The sequence below is a fragment of the Dermochelys coriacea genome, chromosome 25 (genome assembly GCF_009764565.3).
Source record: "Dermochelys coriacea isolate rDerCor1 chromosome 25, rDerCor1.pri.v4, whole genome shotgun sequence".
NCBI lineage: Eukaryota > Metazoa > Chordata > Testudines > Dermochelyidae > Dermochelys > Dermochelys coriacea.
This window is the reverse complement of record NC_050092.1, coordinates 10,639,532-10,662,426: the sequence shown is the minus strand read 5'-3', so window position 1 is coordinate 10,662,426 and position 22,895 is coordinate 10,639,532. Positions and strand designations below refer to the sequence as shown.

Sequence of the window (22,895 nt, the reverse complement as noted above, 5' to 3'; positions counted from 1 at the left end):
GGGGGGAAAACCATTTGTCATTCTTCCCCTTTAAAGTGGTGCTCTGGGTTACATGTTACAACTGCAAGCTGTCTTCTGTTCTTTTCTCAGGTGTCTCGTGGCAGTCAGCCAGGTCATGTATTGACCCCGCTAACCTAGCTTTCATGTGAAGGCTTTTAGTCCGACTCTGGGCCAGGGGGGCCAAAGGGGCCTGGCTTATACCTTTAGTTAAGATCTATGGCTCAGGATGTAAATTTTAGGACTCCGCACTCCCCTCGCTCCACAGCGGAGCTACCACTGGGCTCACTGGGAGGTTTGCACAAAGGTCAAGGAGAGGATCTGGCCTTTATGTCGTAATGAAACTTTTCTTTTTTCAGTCCTTGCCATCGTGCTAAGAAGGGAAATATGCTCCTGGTTAAGATCAGTGGCCTTTCTTCCTCTTCCAGCCGCTTTTCTCCATTTCTCCTCCAGTCTGTCACCTCTTTTCCCTCCCGTGCAGTAACTTCCAGTCCCCCACTGGTGGATCCAGCTCCCCTTCCCTTGCCCCCCTTCGGTCTGCTAAAACCAGAAATAGCTCACCCTGCCATCTAAAGTGTCGCTGGTCATGTGTGTTATAGCCCCAGGAAGGTTAATGGTAAGCAAGGGAGTACGTACCTATCTCATTGTTTCAGGCTCGCTGCAGACTCAGGTACAGACTGCTGCCTCAGCTGGACTTGGTGCACATTTGGAAGGTTATCTTCATAACCGGTGGGCTAGAAACCTTTTTATAAAATGAAAGTTTAGACTCCAGATGAGCCATGTGGACCACATAAATGTACTGTGCTGGCCCGTGGCTGTATGTTTGATACCATTGCTATAGGATGTGTAGTGACGAAGGCCAAAGTGTGCCCCGTTGTGATTAGGGTGATCCATATAAAACTGACTGCCTTCCGTATATCCCCGCCATAGTGTATTTCCATTGGGGCAAAAGCAGTGAGAACCAAAACCTAACTATCTGGGCTCTGAGTCTTTGGATCTCCTGGCAAAATCAACTTATGGACCCTTCCCTGACTTCTCCAGCTTAGCTCCAGTGCTCCTCTACCCAGACTGTTGGGGCATGTTCTGCTTCATACTTCATCTGGTGTTTCCTTGTGTCCCACTGGTTCCCCATTGCTTAATGTTGCCAGGCTACGATACTGGTGACTCCTCTAACTTGACTTGTTGTCCTAAGGCCCCATTGCTGGTTGGCTTTTAGGGCAGTCCCTGTTTTTAGGATTCAAGGGCAGAAGCTCGGCTGTGCTCTGAAAGGTTGAGAATGCAACCAGGAAGCAGTCTGCGCTGTGGAGAGTCAGAGGAGCTGATAGACTGGCTGCTGGGCCCACGCTGACAGTGTAGTGTGTGAAGTGGAGCCATGGGAGAGGCTGGTAGGATGACTTGAGTAATCCTGCAGCTGTACTTTCTGTTTCAGTGACACTTCATAAAACAAACTGGCTGTTACACGCCAGCTGGGTCACTTGGATTGCCACACACTTCAAACCCTCTTGTCTCGCTTCTTGGTTGCCTTGTGCTGTTGAAAGTCTTTTGCCCTGTTTCATGTTAGCTTGATAGCTCTGGGTGGGAAGGGAGGTATGGTACTCTGGGTATCCTCTTTAGAGGGTCACGCCAACACCCCCACGACTTTCAACTGCATCTTTCTTGAGATGCTCGCAGGTTTGCCTTGTGCACCATGTGTTGCCTTTTATAGATTTGTTAAAGATGCATTGGGGCAAGATGGTCTAGCCCTGCTTTGTGGGGAACGCGCAACTTTGAGGTTGTTACTGACACAAAGGAGGGACCAGTGCCATGAAAACCCAGGGGCTGTTTAAACACATAGCAGTGATGGTTGTGGTAGTACCCAAAGCCTCAAATCGGGAGTGGGAACCCCACGTCCTCCCAGAGAGTTAGATCATGGCAGCATAACCCCTTCCCGTTAAGGATGAGGTTTTCCGGGGATGCTGCTGAGTCCTTAAGAAAACCAGTGCTGAAAATCTGTCCAGAAGGGTATTTGTTCCCTCCAGTTCTTTATGCTCTGTCATGTGCAGGGCATTGGTCCATCCTAGTTCAGCTATGCTATTGAGGCTGCTGGAAGTCTAAGGAAACCCTTAAGCACAGGTCTGTGTCTTAAGATCCATCCAAGGGAGGATGGAGGTTTGTCTAGCACCTCTTCTTAAACTGTTTCGGAAGGAAAACTAGACCATTTTGCTAGAGGATAGAGCTGCTAAAATGTTGGGAGAAAAAGCCCAACTGTGAGTGCAGCGCGTGGCCACCGAAAGCGTGTCTGGGATTCACAGCAGGGTCTAATCCAGCAAAGCCCAGGGGAGCTTGAGTGAGCAGCAGTGCTGGAATGTTTCTCCTGTCGTGCTCACCAAGTGGACAAGTGTCGGGAAGTTCCTTTGATCTTTCAAAAGGCTGGTATCTTCGAGATGTTGCATCAGGGTCGGTGGCTTGTTTGGAACGTCCTGAGCTGGAGGGTGAGGCAGGAATTTTGTCACCAGGGCTGCCTTGCTTGAGGGCCAACTCTCTCAGCCCGTTGATCTTGCTTCTGAGGATGAGTGGGATTAGACCCAGGATGGACAGAAGAAAGCCCTTATCTCCATTAAAACACAGGTCTGGGAGACAGAGGTAGGTTCTATACCCAACTCTGCCATTGACTGAGACCTTGGACACCTTTACTGTTTCTTCCCACTTGTAAAACAGGGATGTCATCTACTCCACATAGGTATAGGGTGGCTTAATTCATTCATGCTTGTAAAACACAGTCTCTCAAACTGCCAGAAGGCTTCCAAGAGTTTCCTTGCTAGCTATTGAACCTCAGTCCCTTGTGGCTAACAGTGGTGGAGTGAGACCTGATTCTCTTTAGCAGAAGGCACCATGGGGTTAATGCATGAGCTTTTTCCCCTGAGCACAGACCTGTTCTAAATCTGGTTTGGTGACAAAGCAAACAAGTCTGGTGGTTTCTGCTCCAGTCAGCATGCACGTCTGATGTTACCAAATGACCGTGCAGTTTTGATTCTCCAGAATCTGGCACAGCAAAGGTGTTGCAGAACCGTGCACTGCCAGAGCCCTGTGTGGGATGCTGCCGTGCTTGCGCTATGTCTGGTTCCAGCCATTGTCAAGATCGCTACATTCACCCAGTTGTTTCCTTCAAAGGAAACTGGAGTCAGCGCTGTAGCCTGTGCCCCTTTAAGGACCGAGCTGCCTTCAGACACATGAAGGATGACTTTGGATAAAGTACAAGCCTTAGGTTCTGGATACCAGGGTTCGATTCCCTGTGGTGCCACACACCTTGGGCAAGTCATTTGGGCTCAGAGCCTTAAAGATTTGGGATCTGGGCCTTAATGTCCCAGCCTCTGTAAGCTGGAGATAATAGCACTGTCCCACCTCAGAGGGGTGTTGGGAGGCGATGCCTTAGGTGGATGTGGTCAGGTTACTCTTGAGTGCCCAGTAAGGGGGCTATAGAAGTAACTCAAACCAGCACGCCTGCATGCCTTGAACTGGGTGAGGTGCAAAATGAGGCACTTCCTGGAACTGTTTTTGGTTAGGGGCTGGAGTCCCTGCTGGGCAACATAAACGCCCATTACTAGGGGATGTAACGAACTAATAAAATCTAAAGCTTCCATCCCGCTGTGTGTTGCTCTGGGTTTCATGGAGAGGGAAGCCTTGCGTGTGCTTTTCTGGCCAGAACCACGCTCCAGCATTAATTCCTGAGATGGGAGGTGGGGGCAAATAGATTCTCCTGCAGCTGAGATCTCCTGAACTGTCTCTTAGTGGGTGAGATCAGGAGCCCCATGCTCTGCATGGGATCACAGGTGGCCTTTCCTGCTCTGTAAGAGGATGCTGCTGTAGTAGGGAAGCTGTTGTCTGTCTGATGGGGTGGGTTGAGTCCACTAGCCCCATTTAGTTACTGAGAAACTGGGCTACTTCCTGGAGCTTGACTTGGATTCTTACTAAATAACTAGAGGTTTTCCCTCTTATACTTTCCTCCTCGTCTTTCTGCTCCAGGAGGGGAAGCGCAGTGATTAGGATCAGGCAGCTGCTGTTACTTGATTCCACAGTGGAGCCTTTGATGTCCTGGGCACAGCGCCATGCCCTGGTGTGAGAAGCTAGGCCAGTTTGTGTACCAGCACAAAGGAGCAAGTAGCTCTGCTGCATCTGAGAGAGGCCCTGTGCCTCCCGAGATCAGAGGGGAGCTGTGTACTATACACCTAGGATAGGAATTTCTTGGTCAGGCTGGAGCAGCAGTGTGGTGTACTGGGTACAGCTCTGACCTGGGAGTCAGGAGATCTGGGTTCTACTCCTGGCTCAGCAACTGACCCACTGTGTGCCCTTGGGCAAGTCACTTCCTCACTCTGTGCCTCAGTTTTCCCTCCTTTGTCCTGTTTCTAGATTGGCATCCCTTTCCCAAAGAGCTCACGCTCTATGTACAGCACCTAGCACCGTCTGGTCCTGATCCCAGATTGGCTATGTCAATGTTCCTGTATCACAAATGACGATCCCTGACAGGGCTGTTGCATCACAGTTCCTTTCCTCAACACAGTCACAGCTGGAGTCTACCGGTCCGCAGCCCACCTTCCAAGTAGTTCTGTAATGCTTGGTGCATAAGCAACAGGCCCGTGTTTTCCTCGTGCTAAAGATGCTGAGACTCCAAGTGATTGGGCGGCCTTACAAACTTGAGTGTGCTGGACTCCGCAGGGCTGAAGGCTCCTGCTGGAGAGAAGTAACAGAGCTGAGCTCGTCCATTACTGGTGGTACCCACGCGCCGTTCGCAGTTACGAGGAGCGTGCACCCAGAGATCGACTTTGAACCGCTGCTTCCTAGCAATTAGAACCCATCGTCTCCTCTCTCCACCTGGCTTCAGATCTACCTTGTTGGCTTCCCCTGGGCCTAACCAGACAGCCCAACCGGATGGGCAGAGTCGTCTGCTGCTCCGGCATGGAGGCCTTGGGTGAGAAGTTTCTCTTCTGGCAGAGCTTGGTCTGTGGGGTGGCGACGGTTAGGAAATCCAGTCACTGCCCCAGTTCGTGCTGCTGATGTCCAGAGAAGGGAATTTCCTTCCAAATACAGATGGTAGCAGCAGGGTGACTCATTGCGTAGTGAGGTGTAGAAGGAAGCACGGGTGTCTTGCTTTCATTGTGGCAGGCCTTGCTTCCCCTGCCTGAAATTCACTGCGTAGGGCAGGGATTGCAGGCTGGGCTGTAACCTGGTGAACACAGGACAAGAGCACAGTCTTCTCAGCACCTGGGAGCCCTTTGGTTCCCTCTGATTGTCCTTGTCTGTGGAGGAAACGGTGAGGAGTATGAAGTCCAAGCGTCTTCTGGGAGCATTATCAGTGCCATGAAGTGCGATGCCCCTGGAGTACCATTGATGAGCTACGTGGGCTGCTCTTGTATCTGGGGCCCTGCTTTGCCCTGGCCTCCTGGGTCTTGTTTGGCTGTGAGTGACCCCGAACTCATTCCCTATCTTCTCTCTGCCCAGCCTCTCTGGCTACTTCAGTCTCCTGAGGACCCTTCCCTGAGGGTGTCTCCTGCTCTTTGACAAGAGCTTAAATGGAGCCATGGCTTTCTTTCTCTTGGCTCATTGCCTGAGGATGGGGGAGGGAGTACCCATATTAATGGGACCAGCTGGAGGTCAGATCTGTTTCTCCTGCTTCTTTCCCCTTCTACCCTACTCTGATGGCTGGGACCAGCTCATCACCTGGACCAAATCTGGCCATGCTCAGTGCTGACCTAGTTAGGTCCTTACTGGGGATGCCCAGGGGTGGTCATGAGTCCTGAGGATCTCGGCGGTGAGTCAAAGCCACCCTATAGAGGGTGAAAAAGGTCCCATCGCCTTGATCCCTTTACTGGGCTGCATCAGGATCCAATGTCTTAGGACAAAGTGAGCTCATGCCCATTTGGGCCTGTGCCCTTCTTTGAGCTGTGGGCTGTCAGTCTGACCCGCCAGGCTCTACGCTGGCCACGGGGCGTCCTTCATGGGGCTGTGAAAGAGCAATGCAGGGCAGGCCGCTCTGCTGCTTTAAAGCCCTCTCGGCCCTTTGGTGGTGGGGAAAGGGACACACACGACAAGGACTTGGAAAAGCAGGAGTCGCTGGTTCTTTTCAAACCATCCACGCCCTGTTTCATTTCTCCTCTTAGCTTTGCTCTTCAGGACAAATTCCATCACAGGTCTTGATGTTGTACCTAGCTAATGCTTCACACATACAGTATTTGACACCTTTACCAAGATATTGAAGGCAATCACTGCTGTGCGTGCCCTTTCAAGAATGGGCCCATCTAGCTGCCATTTTCCAGACCTTGCCGCCGTCCACTCTGTCTCGCAAAGGCACAAGTTGTAGACAAGCGATTTCAGCTTTTGGAAAGCCAAGCGGATGCAGCACAGAGAACCCCAAAGAACAGAACTACAGAGATTTTACCGCTCACCCTCCAGCAATGACACAGCCCTGGGTGCTTAATTTGCCTGGGCGCTTATAGACATACACTGTATACACGTTTCAGAGTAGCAGCCGTGTTAGTCTGTATTTGCAAAAAAGAAAAGGAGTTCTTGTGGCACCTTAGAGACTAACAAATTTATTTGAGCATAATGCATCCGATGAAGTGAGCTGTAGCTCACTTCATCGGATGCATTATGCTCAAATAAATTTGTTAGTCTCTAAGGTGCCACAAGAACTCCTTTTTTCTTTTTTACTGTATACACGTGCATTGATACCTAGTTTAACAAAAACGACCCCAAAGTGTCTGGCCGTTCCCACTTGGGTAGCTCAGCCTCACTCCATCCGTGGCCCTCCTTTTGAGGGAACGATAGTTGGAGCATTATGCCCAGAGATCTTGGGGCCTGCTGCGGGGGGACGGGGGAGCTGCCAGCACTCAGGGTGACACACGCAGGATGATTCCACTTCCTGGTCCATGGGGAGCCAGTTCTATTCAAGTGGGAGCCAGCGTCCCGGCTCCGGTTTGGCACTGCTTGCTGGAGAGCAGGTCCAAAGCAGTGGTTTAAAATCCTTCGCTGCTCCCCATGCTGGAGGGCAGGGGCAAAGCCAATCTCCTTTTTCATTACAAAAAATAATAAATAGCACAAAAAAGTCCTTTTAAAAAACATATAAACCCCAACCGACTTGGTATAGGGCAGCTGTGTGCGTCTCAGGAGACAAGCATGGGCAGGAAGTGAGTGGAGAGGTGCTGGCGCTGCGTCTTGCCCCCCTGCCTGGACCTGCCCTGGCCATTGAGGGCCAGGAACATGTGGCGGTCCCCGTGGTGCCAGTGTAGCGAGGCGTAGGTGTTGTAGCCGTTCTCCTCGATGCGCTCTTTGAACTTGCAGTTGGGGTTATATTCCTTCTGGGGAGACAAACAGGACTGTGAGTACGGTGCGGCTGGCGGGTGTCCTCTGATGGGGGGCTGGAGCAAGGTACCTCAGGAGTCCAGAGTTATAGCCCCAGTCCTGACCGGGAATGAAGTTCAGAGGTTGCAGGAGGGGACTAGGAGTTAGGGAGCTCGTACTCCAGGAAGGGAGTGGGGTCTAACAGAGCAAGCGGCCAGGAGGCAAGACTCCTGGATTCTTCTCCTAGCAATGTGCTATGGGCCCCCCAGCAGTGAGGGCTTCCTTCCAGCAGGCTGCGTGTCTCTAAGCAACTACCAACCCCTCTCTTGGCAGTATCAGGTACAATATCCTGAATGTCGGGCTGGGCCAAGCAGGGTCCTGCTAGCTTCTATCCCAAATTCTCCAGCCAACCAGTCTGATCCCTGGTCCAGAACGAAGCCACAAGCTGCACTCCCCACAGAGCATCATGTAAGGAGGGCCGAGGAGGAGGGGAAACAGCTTGCTACCTACCGACCCGTATACTTTCCCCTTCTTGTTCATGGCCAGGTAGAAGCCCGTGTGCACGGATTTGATGACTACGACACCCACTCGCACTGACCGGATCTCCAGGATGCCTGTGGGGAGACAGAATTCAGGGCACTGAATCGGGAGAGTGTAACCATGCCGCAAGCGGGTGTGGAAAACAGCTGGACTGCCATGGCACAGGGCCCAGGTGCTTCATTTCGTTAGCCAGCAAAGCACTCCGGAGACAATTTTTGTACAAGTGCCGATGGAAGCCATTGCATTGCCTGCCACTGAAATGCAGCCACCTCTGGGGTGGAAGGTGGCAGCTGTTTAGCAGCTTATTACAGTAATACTACTCAATACCTAAGAAGCCCTTTCATCCAATTCAAACTTTTCAAGGGAGGCAGAGTGCAGTCAGCTAGGCTGGAATTTGTCGAGGGCACCCTTGTGTGGATGGTTCTAGCTGGACCTTTGTCAATGAGGCTGCCGGTAGCAAAACATCTTCCTATCGCTCCCTTCGCACCCTGCCCGCATGTACAATGCAGGCGTTAGCCCAGCTTGCCTGACCTCTGATTTCCCAGTAATGGTCCCCAGGAGGCTTGAGTTAATTGAATGCCTCCCATCGTTAAAGACTCAAATCATCCCCAGCAGCCTGAAAGCTGAGAGACAGCTGCTGTCACGTGACTAACAAGGCATTGTATTATGCAGTGAAGCTCGTGTCTCTCTGCAACAGAAGTCGGTCCGTTAAAAGATATTTCCTTGCCGCTTGAGAATGTTAATGTATCGCTGGACAGAGGAGCGACTGGAGGCTGGAAAGTGAACCAGCGAGTGACTGAGTTACAAATTTGCTGCATTGAAACCCCCTGGCCGAGAAGAGCTTTAAGGAGGGATGCCAGGATAACCAGCAGTGCATGGCCAAAGCGCTTACCATCTAAATAGACAACGGGTGGGAGGTGAAACTGAGGCACAGAGAGAGGCAGTGACTGGCAGTGTCACAGAGCAGGTCAGTGATGAGACTAGAACCCGGGTCTCCTGACTCCCAGTCCAGTGTGCTGGGCACTGGGCAACACGGCCTCCCAATTATTGGTTGCATTGCAGGAGCACCAAGAGCCCCCAATCAGAGATCGGCACGCCACTCCGCTAGGCGCCCATACACACCGTGAAGAGAGCCTGTGTTCCAAATAGCTTCAATCTAAGCCAAGGCTTTGGCCACATTGGGATTTTTGGGCTGTAGGTGAATGCAATGGGGACAGATGATGCAATTTCACCGAGGATCTCTTGGGCCAAACACTGATCTTGGTTCTTCTAGTGAAAATCTGGAGTCAGTCCGTGGAGATCAATGGAGTGACTCCCGATTTTCAGCAGTGTAAGATCAGAAATAAGTCCAAGGTAAGCCCTACATTGCTTCAGAGCTTGACGAGATGCTTGTGTGATATGTTGTTTAGTATTATTCATTATTTGTCTTGTGATAGCCTGGGGCCATACTGCACTAGGTGTAAAAAGGAGAATCCCTGCCCAAAGCGCACAGTAGAGATCTTTCAGTTCCTCCAAGCCTGGAGAGGTTTGTCCTTCCTGCCACGATACAGAGCTGAAGAGGGAGACTGGGTTTGCAGAGCTCCGCTCTGGGGACCTTCATCCTTCCAATCTGATCCGGCCCATAGCACAGAGCTGCACCATATGCACTAAGGGAGGGAAATCCAGTTTCCTTGGGTTGCCCGGCCTTATCTGTAGAGTGCTGACTGCGTGTTCAATAGAACTGCTTGCAAATTTTCCAATGCCCGTTTTTCGTCAGGAAATGCGGACTTGACGGAATTGGCAAAACGTATTGATGTTGTCGACACTGGACAGGAAATTATCGAAGCGATTTTGTTTTGACTTTGTTTCAACTTTTACGGTATAATTTAGAATACAGACCAAAGTCAAACATTTAGACTTCTAATATAGCACAAAATGAACCAAAGTCAAAATATCTCCGTATCGGGTCGTTTTTGATGTTTTGGAAATGAAATCTAGGAATTTTCATTGTGTGATAAATTAGGAAATTTTGACTTTTCACTTTGATTCGGCTCAAGAGATGATCCTCAGCTGGTGTGAAGCAGAAAAACTCCATTGACCTCAATAGATCTACAGTGACTTTATGCCAGCTGCGGATCTGTCCCAAAGCCTCTATCCCTAGGAGCTCAGACAACACTGAATGCCCTGGAATGCACAAAGAAAACTAATGTAGCTCACCAGACTAATTGGTGTCTGTCCTGATCACAAGCACATGTGGATGTTGACTGAGCTAATCAGTGCAAACAGTTCTTGCCCTTGCCCTTAGGGGCCAGCTACTCAGATTGCTGCCAATTGATGCTGGAATTGGCTATTCCCGAATGCAGACAAGGGCCCTTAGAGTGATTTTGTTTTTATGTTGCTAATACCTAGTGATTATATGGAGCTCTTTTTTGTCAGTAGATCTCAAAGTGCTTTACAGAGGAGGTCTGCATCATTATCCCTCTTGTACAAATGGGGAAACTGAGGCACAGAGTAGTGGCGTATTCTTTTATACGTGCCACAAGTTGACCAGCCCTCTAACAGCTGCATCATGGAGGGCACCAAGGTGTTGCAGTCCCCCCCGTCTTCTAAATGTGCACTCCTGCCCCCCATGTGGCCCTCTCTGCCTCACTGCCCTGCCCTCCCATGGGGAAGATTGGACTAAGTCACCTTTCTGCATTGTGGTAGCTGCTCTGGCCCATGCAGTCAGCAGCCTGTGGAGCCTAGTCTAGGATCTGCATCCCAAGTTGCAAGCAGGTAAATTAAGGCTTCTGAAATTCATCAGCATCCCGGTCTCTTGATCCCAGAGTTGCTGCCGCTCTCCGAGGACACAGTTGTCAGCCCTGGTATTCCGTGGTTCATCTGGGATTGGCACTGGGCATGAACGTGAATGGCTGCTACAAAAGGGTGGCACTTTGTGTACGTTTTGGGGGAGCTCTGTGCACCAGTAGATAGAAATTAGATATTAATGTGTGGCGAAGGCAACTGCAGATGGTACGTGTCACTGTGTTCAGTTCCGCATCAACCGATGCGGATGCTGCCTTCTGCCCTAACCTGCTCCACCATATTCTGCTGGAGCGAACATCAGCGCCAGGGCCGAGGTCTGTACAACACTCTGCTCTGCAGAAGGATCCTGCTAGTTTCTGAATCAATGGCCGTGCGGGAGCTGATCTTTCCTTTTGCGTTCTACATGGGAACAGTATGTTCGACTACAGTCCAGTTTGACTTCTAAAGAAGAGAGAACAGGCTAGAAAGAATCGGACTGTCCTCAGTACAAACTGTTAGGGGTTGGCTGGTCAGGTAGAAGTTTCTCCCAACCTTGCCACTCTTTCCTGGCTTCCAGTGGGGACTAGGGGTTGGCCTGGTTCTCGTGCCAGGAGCAGCTTTGCTTCATCCTGGAGTTATCTGAGACTGACCAGAGCTCAACAAGAATGTTATTGCTTCAATAAAACAGTTTGTATCAATGTCTTTTCTTTCTTTAAAATGCTCGCAACCAAGGAGACAAATTCCAGTTGCCCTCAAGAGGCGCGGATGGGACGAGATGCCCCTTAATCCCGACAGGATGCTTTGAAACAGACCATTCCAGGTGATGTTAGGCAGTAAACTAAGCACACGGAGGATCCAGAACCGACTCTTCCAGGGATCTGCTCTTGCCCTAACATATTGATAAATGATCTGCCCCCCCACACTCTCAAGGCCATCCAGGTATGCAGATGACATCTGCCTCGCTTCAAGAGACAGACTTCCAAAAGATTGGGGACAACCTGAACTAAGGCATGGTAGCATCGGGCTCTTGCAAGAAGCGGAATCTTAAGACCCGGGTGTCAAAGACTGTGTGGTCTTACTTCCATCTCTGTCACGCTAATGCTTCGCGAGAGCCCAACGTCATCCTGAGTGGGAAAACAACGGCCATGGGACCCGCAGTCCATATATCCAGGAGTAACTCCTAGCTTGTATACTAACATAAAAAGAATGCCTCACCCACATAGCTGAGAAGATTATGAGCAAAAATGGCCCCCAAATAAGCTTCCCGGCTCAACTTGGGGGGCAAATGCGCATACGCTGTTCAGCTCCGTGCTAGCTCTCTGCCGTGCTCCAGGGTGGTTAAGCTCTTCCCACACCAAGCTAGTTGATGTCCAATGGAATCAAACAATGAGAAGAACAGGGATTACAAGACCAAACAATCAGAGTTGCTGCTGGTCTTTTCAAATATCCAGTCTGCTACTATCAAGGCGTCATGTTCCAGCACAAGAACTGCCTGGACAAAATCCAGGAGACCCACAACTGCCATTTGTCATAGGGATCTGGGAAGTGTCTCACCGCTATGAGCAAAACCAAGGAGGGACTAGGAAAGCCGGAGATTCAGGTGGACCTTTCCCAAAGGCCTAGCACAACTGAGTCACAAGAGGTGCTGTGAGTGCAGGAAGGCGTGCAGTCTGGTAGTGCAGAGGCGTCAGGACTCCTGGGTTCTATTCCCAGTTCCCACCATGTGACCTGGGGCGGATAGTGTTCTTAGTGCCTCATGTGGTCAGCCAAGAAAAATACCTGGGATGAGATTTAACAGTCTGTTCAGGCCCTATAATTTATGCTCAGCGTTTGACTTCCTGCATGACACAAGCCAGAGAACTGCACCCAATAGTCCTGAGAGGGGAGGGAATTCCCCTCCCCTTCTCCACCAGCCCAGCAACTTGTGCTGGGAGATCCTGGGATGGAAGGTGCTGCATGAAAGGGAAAGCATCTCAGGCGCTGGCTGTGGAATTGGGATTTCTGTCCCCTTGCTATGTTCTCTGATCTCCAGCTTGAAAAACAGGCCAGTGCTTTGATCACAAGCACCACGGGCTGCGAGATCAGGCCTGCCTTTTCCGAGGAAGAGCAAAGAACAAAACCACCCCAGCTTGTACCTGGCTGCATTAGCCCTCCTTTCACGCTGGCAAGGAGATGAAAGTTGGGGACTGATTTCCATGCGGGGAAAAGTCCAGATTTGTTGTGTGATTTATTTTCCCCTCTCCCTTGGGACCAGCTGTTCCCTAGAGTCAGGCACAAGGGATCTAAGCAAAACCTCCACTTGGCTGGAACAAATGGTCAGTCTTTGACCGGTGCTAACCCATGATTTATTTCTTCCTAATTGGCAGCTGTGGTGCACTTTTAGCCAAAATGTGGTTCCTCATCTTCAGGCACAGACCCCGCTGTTAGATCATCCTGGGCTCTTTCACCTCAGCGCCCTCCCAGGGGTCCTTCATCAGCTCCCGGTGCCTGTGGGGTCTGTGAAGAACAGGCCCCGTGGGCTAAGGGGGCCAGAGGGAAAGGGGAGCAAAGAGCTTGGTCCTGGCTCCTGGCTGCTTTCGTTGAGTGACAGAGGGGGGGAAAAAAGGTGAGAGGAATTGAAGGGATTAAAGTGGTAAAACTGCACTTCTTCCCTGCTCCCTAGTGTCTCTGGCTTTGTTTTTTTTTCTGAACGGCTTCTTTTACCTTCCTCTTAGGAAACTCCGGCCGTGTCCTAGCTGTGTGACCTGCCCAGCCCAGGTTGACTTCCTCATGTCAGCCTGCAAATCGCTGACCCACCTTCCAAGGGGAGAGAGAGAGAGAAGACTCTGCCTTGGGCAAAGAGGGGTTGGGTGTATTTGTGGCATGTATACATGCATGGGTATGTGCTGTGCATATATACACGCTACACCTTACCTGCATAAACAAATCCCGTACAGATGCTCTGCCCATACACAATAACATGTGACGTGTATTACATATGTACCCTGCACCTATACACATTATGCTACGTATGCAGTGGAGATGTACATGCCATGAACATAGCTTGCACCTGTACACATTTTGTGTATTGCACAGCCAGGGAGGCAAAGGTGCAGTATGTCTGTGTGAATGTATGGAGGGGTGTGCACACCTGCGTACTTGTGAGAAGAGGGGTGTGGATGTGTATGCACGAAAGGGAAGGTGGGGGGCTCAGTGCAAGGTGGGGGGTGTTGTGAGAATGGGGGTGGCAGAGGATGTGTGTACATGGGAATGTGGGTGGATGTGAGTGCAAGTGGAGGGAATGCAGATGGATGAGTGGGGTGTTTGTGTGGGGACAGGGCTGGGGGAGGATTTATGCCCAGGGGATGGTTAGCGGGTTTCTGAGTATGTGGGGGTAGGGGAGTACATGAGGAGAAAAGGGATGCAGTTGTAATACACAACGAGCCTGGGCTCTGGCTCTGTGCTTGGCCAGAGGTGGGTGAGTGGCTGGCAGATCTCCTAGCAGAGACACTAATGCGAAAGGTATGTGGCCAGACAAGGCAGGGTTTACAATGGAAACGCCCAGCACAGTTTCAGGAAACTCCATCTCCAGATTCCCGTAGCTCCTGCTCTAGCCAAGACCCTGGGGGTACCGACTCTCTGCACAGACACAGCTCTGCACATGTGCTGCCGACTCCTTTGCCCCCAACGCTGGCACTTGCAAGCTGCACTGCCATCACTGGTGCTACTCAGCTAGCCTTACTCAGGGTCCTTAGCACCACCTCCTCGCACAGTCAGGTGGGGAGAGTTCATGGTGCCTTTGTCTGGGCTCGAGGATCTTGCAGCATTTTGCAGAGGGCTAGTTCTCACAACACCCTGGGGAGTGAGGTAAATATTTTCAGTCTCATTTTGTAAATATTTTCAGTCCCATTTTGCAACTGGGGAAATTGAGGCACAAAGGGGCTGCGAGTCACCCAAGCTAACACAGCAAGTCAGCATCAGAGCCAGGCACTCAGATCAGGAGCTCCTGGCCTGTAGGTGATTGCTCAGACTTCTAGACCATTCTACCACTTCTATTACTATGCTACACTCTTGGGAAATCCCAGCTCTCCTATTAAACCCAGTTGTGGGGCGGGATCTCCATTCTCTGTGTCCATTCTCCACAGCAGTAGTTCCCTGGGAGGGTGTCTCCTTCCCCCACATACCATGCTAGAGGCCTGCCCTCCTTAGCACCACCCCACCTCTAATGCTTGAGCAAAAGGAGTAACTCCATTAACTGGCAGCTTCCCCCAGGCTCTTATCCTCTTTTGTGGATTTGCCACTAGAGGAGGACAAAGACATTCCCCCTCCCCACACACTCCTACCAGCAGCTACAGAAGCATCCCCCTTAGTGACTGCGGCCCTGGGAGGAGGGAGTGTGAAATCCACTCAGTGACACTGACAAACCTCTTTTCTTTGGGGCAGGTGGGATTTTCAGCACAGCATCCCGTTTGTTCTTTGTATCAGAGGAGCAGCTAGGGATCAGAGCCCCATTGCACCAGGCTGGAAGGGGGTATATACCCCCACACCAGCACTGAGAGGGTTCATGGGAGCTTCAGCACTCAATCAGCCGACCTGTTGGCACCTGGAGGGGATTAATTAAGCAAGGCCACCTGGAAAGGAATCAGGTGAACCTCAGTGGGGGGAGACCCAGGAGAGAGGAAGCGAGAAGGCACAGAGCAGTGCAGGAGACTGAGAAGGGCAGAAGGGGCTTAAGATTGTACCTGTGGTTTGGAGATTTGTGGGCAAGCGCTAGGGAAGAATGCTGGGGCGTACAGCCCTGAAGGAAGGGTGAGGGCTGAAACCTTGGAGCACCGGAGGGAAATACAGCTGCCCGGTGGTCCCAGGAGGGGTCTGTGGGGAAAGGTCTGCTGCCAACCCAGGGTAGGAAGATGCCCCTGGGAGGCAGCAGGGATGAGTCTGAATAGATGGACCCAGGCTGTTCCCTACAGGCTCCCCGGGCTGGAACCTAGAGGAGAGAAGGGGCCTAGGTTCCTCTACCAGCCACCAGGGAAGGTGGTGGGGAAAAAACCTGTAGAGACAAGGGGATCAGGACTTCTGAATACCTCGGGACATGGGTGCGTACGGACCACGGGGCCCAGAGTCGTAGGTTGCAAACCTGTCATAACAACATTGGACATTTGCTGTGTTGGATTTTCTCTTACCCTGGAAGGGGTGGAAACAAACTACGATCTGGCCGAAGAGCTGACCCCTGCAGGGCTGGAGCAACCTTCGCCAGGAGCATTTGAACAAAGTCTGCTGGGCCGTGCCCCGCCACGAGGGGGCCCACCTGCAGCGAGTCCACCCTTCTACTCAGACGCTGGTCGACTGGCCCTGCCCCAAAGAGTTTGCCGTCTAAACACGGGAGGTGCAAGGGGCAGGTGCAGACTGCTGTGACTCCATGATGCACGGATGGAGCCACGCGTGCCGTGGTTTAAAAGACACCAAGAGGGAGCCCAGGGTTCAGTCAGGGAGCCAGGTGCATTTTCGCAGCTGCTGCTGGACCTGCTGTCGTAGACCTGGAGTTTCCAGCCAAATCTGGTCTGGTTCATGCCCCAAACATCCCTCGTAAATAGGGCCAGAGCAGGACGGCAAGGGGCAGGCGGGCGGCTGTGCGTGATCACAAGGCAGGAAGTCTTTCATTAATGAGGCCAGCTCAGAGGAAGCCTTGCAGCCTCTGAGGATCAAAGGTCACCTGGCTCTTTATTGTTTCCGATTGCACTTCACGGATGGGGAAGCTGGCCAGGAATTGGAAGGCACCTGGCATCCTGCACCCCTTGCAGAGGCTTGGGGGAGTGGGTCTAGATACCCACTCAATCCTCCCCATCTCAGTCCACTGGTGTATTTGCAATCAATCTCCCGTTGTTCTGATGGGCCAGCACTGGCAAGCCAGAATTCTCCCCCATCGCCCCAGGCCTCACATGGGGGGAAGGCGGAGGACGTGCTCTTACTCTCCAGGGAGAGGGGAAGAGCTCCCAGGGGCGACTGAGCAAATGAGGACGGGAGAGGTGGCAGGAGCTGCCCTCGGTCAGGGTAAAGGAGGTGGGTGGGAAACTGGCAGGAACTTTGAGCAAGGGAGAAGGTTTCAGGCCCCGTAGGAGGCAGACAGACAGATGCATGCATGTTGGGCTCCACAGATGGATGGATGGACAGATAACAATTTAGGCCAAGTTATTTCACATGAAAGGACCATTCAACATGGTCCCAGTTGGGGTGGCTGCAGCGGCTGTTACAAAGGAGTTGGAGAGACGGGGTAGGCTCATTTCTGGAGCCGGGGAGAAGCTGCTATAGATTTATATGCCAAAGGGGTTCTGGCCACATCCTCTGGCCGTGGCAATCAGGGCAGACCGTTTCCCGCAGCACCCCCTGCTGGCAAGGACAGAGAGTAGTCTCTCTCTCTCTCTCTTGCTCTGGAAGCAGCCAGCAGGCTCCTTACTTTGCTTTGTGCCACAGCGTCCTGACATAGCCGCAGGCGAACGGACCCGTCGCCACAAACTGCCGACACAGGGCTTGCTCCAGCACCCATGGCAGCCTGTGGACAGGCTCCCACTGACGGCATTGGAGCAGGGCCAGGACCCATTGAGGAGGCCCATTCTGTTCTCCGTCTCCTCTCCCCCAGCACTCCTGGAAGCAGAGAATAAAACCTCTGGTGGGACTTTCCGTTCCAAATCCAGCCACTGGGGCACGTGCACCGGGCTTTGCTGTAGTGGGCAGCTCCCAGGACAGTGGGAGCAACACAGGGGGATCAGCGGCTGAGTCTGGGTTAGCTCAGCCCAGAGGTGAGCGGTCACAGTGCTGCAAAGCCATGGCCCTCGCTGGCGCAGTGCTCCTCGTGGGCTGGTGCTAGGGCTCCTGGGGCATATCCCATGCTGCTTTGTGCTGCAATCAGCCTAGCTGCTCTCTGATTTTTGCCCCCCCAATGACTTGTGGGAGGATTTGTCTGTCTTTCCAGGCACTCGGCGGATTGCAGGAAGGCATTGGCGGACAGGCAGCATTCGAGTGGTGCTAGCCCACATCTTCCCCGCAAAGAGGGTGGGTTACCAGCTGGCGTGAACCCAGCACTCAGGACCGGATGGGCCAGGTAACCCAGGTTTAAAGCACCACAGCACTAGAGTTTTGTGCGTGGAGGGGAGCCAGGATGGAGCATCACCCGAGTAAGACCCCAGCGTCTCTCTTTTGTGAAAACATCCCCCTTAGATTTTCACACTCGGCTGGACACCACTTCATCTCTTGGCATGAGCAAAACTGGGCTTCATTAAGCAATGTGTCCCTGTTTTGCATATCGCGCACCGTCCCCGATCTCTAATTTTGGCTCATCGTGGCCATTAAAAGGACACGGTCAGGATGAAGATGGTGTTTTACAAAGACCAGCATTGGCGAAGCCTGGAATCAATGGGAGCACAGAAACTGCCAGATCAGACTAACAGCCCATCACCCCATCTCCAACAGGCCCCAGCACCAGCTACTTCAGAGGAAGGTGCGTGAAACGCTGCAGCAGGCACTTATGGGAAAATTTCTCTTAAGCCCCTGGGTTATTGGTTGGCTTCTGTGTAAAACGAGAGGGGTCAGATCCTTTCCCGGGGGAAGGGAAATTTACCTCCCCCTCTGTGGCATTTGTCACCCACCTGTCGCAGAGTTGCACTCATACCCAGGAGCCAGAACCTGGCGCTGGCTAGAAACCAGTGAAGCCGACCAGTCGTCTTTTGCACGGTCTGAGCAAAGCCACAAGCAAACGTCCTGGGTGGTGAGAAGCTAATTAGGTGGCTGTGACCCCAGTCAGGGTTAATGATCCTCTACGGCTGCTGCTGTTAATAACAAAGGACGTTTGCTTCTCTAAAAATAACACAAGCTGGTCTGCTCTCACTCCCGGCTGGATCTGTCCTGGGAGTTCAAACCCGACAGTTTTCAGAGTAGCAGCCGTGTTAGTCTGTATTCGCAAAAAGAAAAGGAGTACTTGTGGCACCTTAGAGACTAATAAATTTATTTGAGCATAAGCTTTCGTGAGCTGGTGAGCTGTAGCTCACGAAAGCTTATGCTCAAATAAATTTGTTAGTCTCTAAGGTGCCACAAGTACTCCTTTTCTAAACCCGACAGTGTCTCTGTTCCCTAGCCCAATAAAATCGCCACCCCGGTGAAAGGCTAGATCCCACCTTGGCCAGCCTCAGGCTTAGCAGTGGGGGCTGCACAGCAATCAGAGCTCCCAGGAGGAGCTGATCTGGCCAAGTTCCCGGTGGGAGGCTCCAGGGACAGCATATGTTTCTGTTGCTGCAGCATCTGCACAAAGTCCGTGCCCCTCCACATCACCCCAGGCCGTGCTGTTAGCCAGGACCGATATGGAGTCCCTGTTCTGCCTTCATTGTTCCTTCCCAAGCCTTCGGCTACGGCTAGGGGAGCTTGGCAGGAGCAAAGGGCGACGCAATCCTCCAACTTGGGCTTTGGTGTTGGCAACCATCAGCTTTAGAGGAAGGACATGGCTCTGCCACTGAGCCCCTGTGTGGAGTCAGGCCCATAGCTCTGTGCCTCAGTTTCCCTATCTGTACAATAGAGATCATCCTTTGTTGGTCTTGTTTGTTATGATTGTAAACTCTTTGGGGGCAGAGTCTCTCTGTCTGTTTGGTTCCCAGCATAATGGGGTCTAGATTTCATCTGGAGACTGTAGGTGCTACTGTCACACCAATAATAAACTTGACCAAACTCACAGGGAAGGGGTAACCCTGGCCGATCTGGGCCATGTTAGTCATCACCTAGCCACGCTAGGCTAGACTCCACCCTTGTTAGGGTCAGTGGAACTCCCTGGGTGCAAGCAAGGACGGGATCCAACTCCTGCAGGAGTCAACCCCTCACATTGTGCACAGATCTCAGGCAACTTTCCCGGCTCCAGGGCTTTTCTCTTTGAGATACCATCAGCTTCCCATCCCTGTCTCTGTGGCCGCACTTGGATGCCAAATCCCACCAGGAGCTGCAGAGCTGTTATCAAGGAGATGGGAGAGGGGTGGGGACCGGCAGAGCATGGAGAGAGTGGAACTGAATCAGGACTTTGCTTCCACGGTGAAAATATTTACAGCCGAACCCTGATGAACTGAGACCCTCCAGCGTACAGGGGCCACTGGCCACCTCCTCCTGCTAGCAACCTGGTGTGGCCCTCCTGATTAGAGGCTGGTGGAGGAGGCAAAGAGCCAGCCTCATGTCCCAGGGAAAGGCCTAATCTTGTGTTGTTACCATCTCCTAGCATCAGGCTTCTCCCCACACCTCCTCTCTGGGGGATGCAGTGAAAAAGTTTTTCCTAATATCCTACCTAAACCTCCCCCACTGCAACTTGAGACCATTACTCCTCGTTCTGTCATCTGCTACCACTGAGAACAGTCTAGATCCATCCTCTTTGGAACCCCCTTTCAGGTAGTTGAAAGCAGCTATCAAATGCCCCCTCGTTCTTCTCTTCCATAGGCTAATCAATCCCAGTTCCCTCAGCCGCTCCTCATAAGTCATGTGTTCCAGTCCCCTAATCACTTTTGTTGCCCTCCGCTGGACATTTTCCAATTTTCCGTTTTCCAATAAGGTCAAGATCAGACCCCCATTGATAACATACAGAGAATAAAAGAGCCCAAGAATTTACAATAGCGTAGCCAAAGGGCAGGGAAAAGGGATTATTATCCCCATTTTACAGATGGGGAACTGAGGGCCAGAAAGATTAAAGCCCAGGTCCTCAGAGGTATATAGCCCAGATCCCATTCAAACCAATGGGAGTTAGATGCCTAAATATCGTTGAGGATGTGGGCTTTAAAGTGCCTCACCCAAGGCTGCACAAGGTGTCAGTGTCAGAGCTGGCAACTGAACCCAGATCCCCTGAGTCCCAGGTCACAAGCCCATCCTGACCCTCATTAGCAGCAGGCAAGTGGCCCTGTGATCTAGTGTGAGCTCATCGCTGCACGGAGCTGGACAGGCAACTCAATCACAGGGCAAAGAATTGCTGCAGGTGCCGAGTGCAACTAAAAAGAGAATTATTAGCGATCAGGCAAGAAGCTGCTGTCCCGACCCGGGTGTTGATTGCAGGGGCTGGCCCTCAGGGCTGGGATGCAGGGGGAATTGGAGATTTCCGGTGGCCTTGCAGGATACTTATAGCAAGATTTTCAAAAGTGACTCAGTGAGTTTGGGGGCCCAACTTGAAGCTACTTTAAAATCCTGAGTTTTAGAGAGCAGGTGCTCAGGTCCCTTCTGAAGATCAGGCTTCTTTGAAGCAGCTCAAGCTGTTGCTAATCACTTCTGAAAGTCAGGGCCTTACTTGAGTTTCCGTGAGAGATGGGCCTGAATCCGAACTGGAATAAAAACCTGGATCCGGCCCCATGTTTCATGGCTGCAGCTAGAGCCAAACTCCCCCAACTCTGCTTTAAATGGAGCTTCCCGTCTTTGAAAACCCCTGCTCTCTTTGGGACACATGGTCCATCCTGCCTGTCCTTGGGTACGTCGCTTCCCCGCTCGGGCCTCAGTTTCTCCGTCTGTAAAATGGGGATAACGGCACCTACACACCTTTGTGGAGCAATTTGAGATCGAGTGATGGGAAGTGCTCAGTGTGTTATGGTTATGTTCGTGCCCAATCGGGTGGTCTCAGTGCAATGAAAACTCCTGCTGCCTTTGATGGCATTCTCTCCCTGCAGCAGTGGGCCAAACAGCACTAAGTAATCCCCGAAAAATTCCTCAGAAAAAATACCTGCCGCAGCATATCCAGCACACCACCTCTCCACCCTGGCATCCATATACACGGATGCTCCCCAGGGCCTATGTACATCTCTGAGACTTAACACGCTTGTAACGACCCTGCTGGGCAAGCGCCTCTCCTCATGGTGACTCTCTTGCTGTTATTTTCCTTTGTGATGGGAATGGGAACCTAGGGGAACCCAGGCTCCAAACAGCCAGACAAAAAGACCAGGTCCACCAGCAGGGTAGGAAGGATCAGGGCTCGGGGGGTGGGGATAGGACCATTAATAACAGAGCTTTCCACCTTCAAAGCCCTTTATGCACATTAATCAAGCCCCCCCACCAAGTCTTGTCTCCCATGTCACAGACAGGGAAACTGAGGCACAAAGAGGCAAAGTGATGCACCCAGGGTTGCACAAGAGGCAGAGCAGGGGTGAGAAGGGACCTGTTCCTGGCTCCCAGGCCAGTGCTCAAACCACTAGCCCCTGATACCTGGTGCACAGGCCTCTAATGTCCCCTGGGGACTCCCCCATCCTGGTGTCCTCCATACTCACTGTTAGGACTTTCCTTCCACCGTGTGCCTTGCACCTTGCCGCTGCTGTCAATGCACAGGAAGAAGTGAGTGGTGCTGTACAGCCGTCTCCAGCGCACGTCGCCCTCCAGATGGTTATAGCTCCGGGGGCGCCTGCTGGTGGCCCCTGAGCGGTTGCTCCCCAACGGGTCCCCGTGGGCCGATCCGGCGAGCAGCGAGAGGGCCAGGCAGAGCCAGAGAGAGCAGGGGCGGGCCAGCCCCCTCCGCCCCATGGCAGTCCCGGGGGCGGGAGGTCCAGGCGGCAGGCGGGACGGGTGTGATGACCATGTGCTACGACTGGTTCCAGCACATGCCCGGGCTCCGGGAGGCGCGGGGCGCATCACCAGCCCGGCCGAGAGCTCCCCGGGGGCATCCCCGGTGCCAGCTTCCTTGCAGGGCTCCTAGGGCGGGGGGACCCCCCCCAGGAAGGGGTGCGAGGGCAGCAGCCCCTGGGGAAGCCCAGCCGGGGCAGCCAGGAGCGGGCAGGTGCCCCCAGCCCTGGCTCCCTGCCCGGCCGCTGCTGGAGTCAGGGTCAGAGCAGGTGGCAGCGGGGACTCCCGGGCGCCGGCCGCGTCTCGCTCTCAGCCGCGGCGGGAGCAGACGCCACGCGGGGGCGGCCGGGCCTGGGGCCTCCTGCCATTGACAGGCAAAGCCGCCGCTTCTCCGGGGGGGCTGCCCGGCGAAGTCCCAGCCAATGGCAGCGGGCGGAGGGCGGGGCGGCTCCTCTCATTCATAAATCTGCGAGGTCTTTAAACCTCTGGGTGCGCGCGTGTGTGAGTAGATATGTGTCTGCACGTAGGTGTGCGTATAATGGGGGTGCATGTTTGTCTGCATTTGTGTGTGTGCATGTGTGCGTACATATGCGTGTGCATGTTTGTGTGGGTGTGTGCATGCGGGTGTATGCGTTTGGCTGCATGCGTGTGCATGTATGTGTGTGGGTATATGCATGTTTGCATTTGTGTGTATGTTTGTGTGCACATCTGTGTTCGTGTGTGTGCATATGTGTGTACATGCGTGTGTG

At 52.6% G+C, this 22,895-nt stretch overlaps 1 protein-coding gene across 1 annotated transcript; it reads right to left on the bottom strand.

Annotated features, from left to right (window-relative positions):
* Positions 1-7,039: 7,039 nt before the first annotated feature.
* Positions 7,040-22,138, bottom strand: FGF22 (fibroblast growth factor 22). Its single transcript, XM_038384488.2, has 3 exons — positions 21,858-22,138; positions 7,822-7,925; positions 7,040-7,328 (listed from the first exon to the last, which is right to left on the bottom strand). The coding sequence occupies exons 1-3, from the start codon at positions 22,105-22,107 to the stop codon at positions 7,134-7,136; spliced, it is 549 nt and encodes a 182-aa protein (XP_038240416.1). The 5' UTR covers positions 22,108-22,138; the 3' UTR covers positions 7,040-7,133.
* Positions 22,139-22,895: the final 757 nt, after the last annotated feature.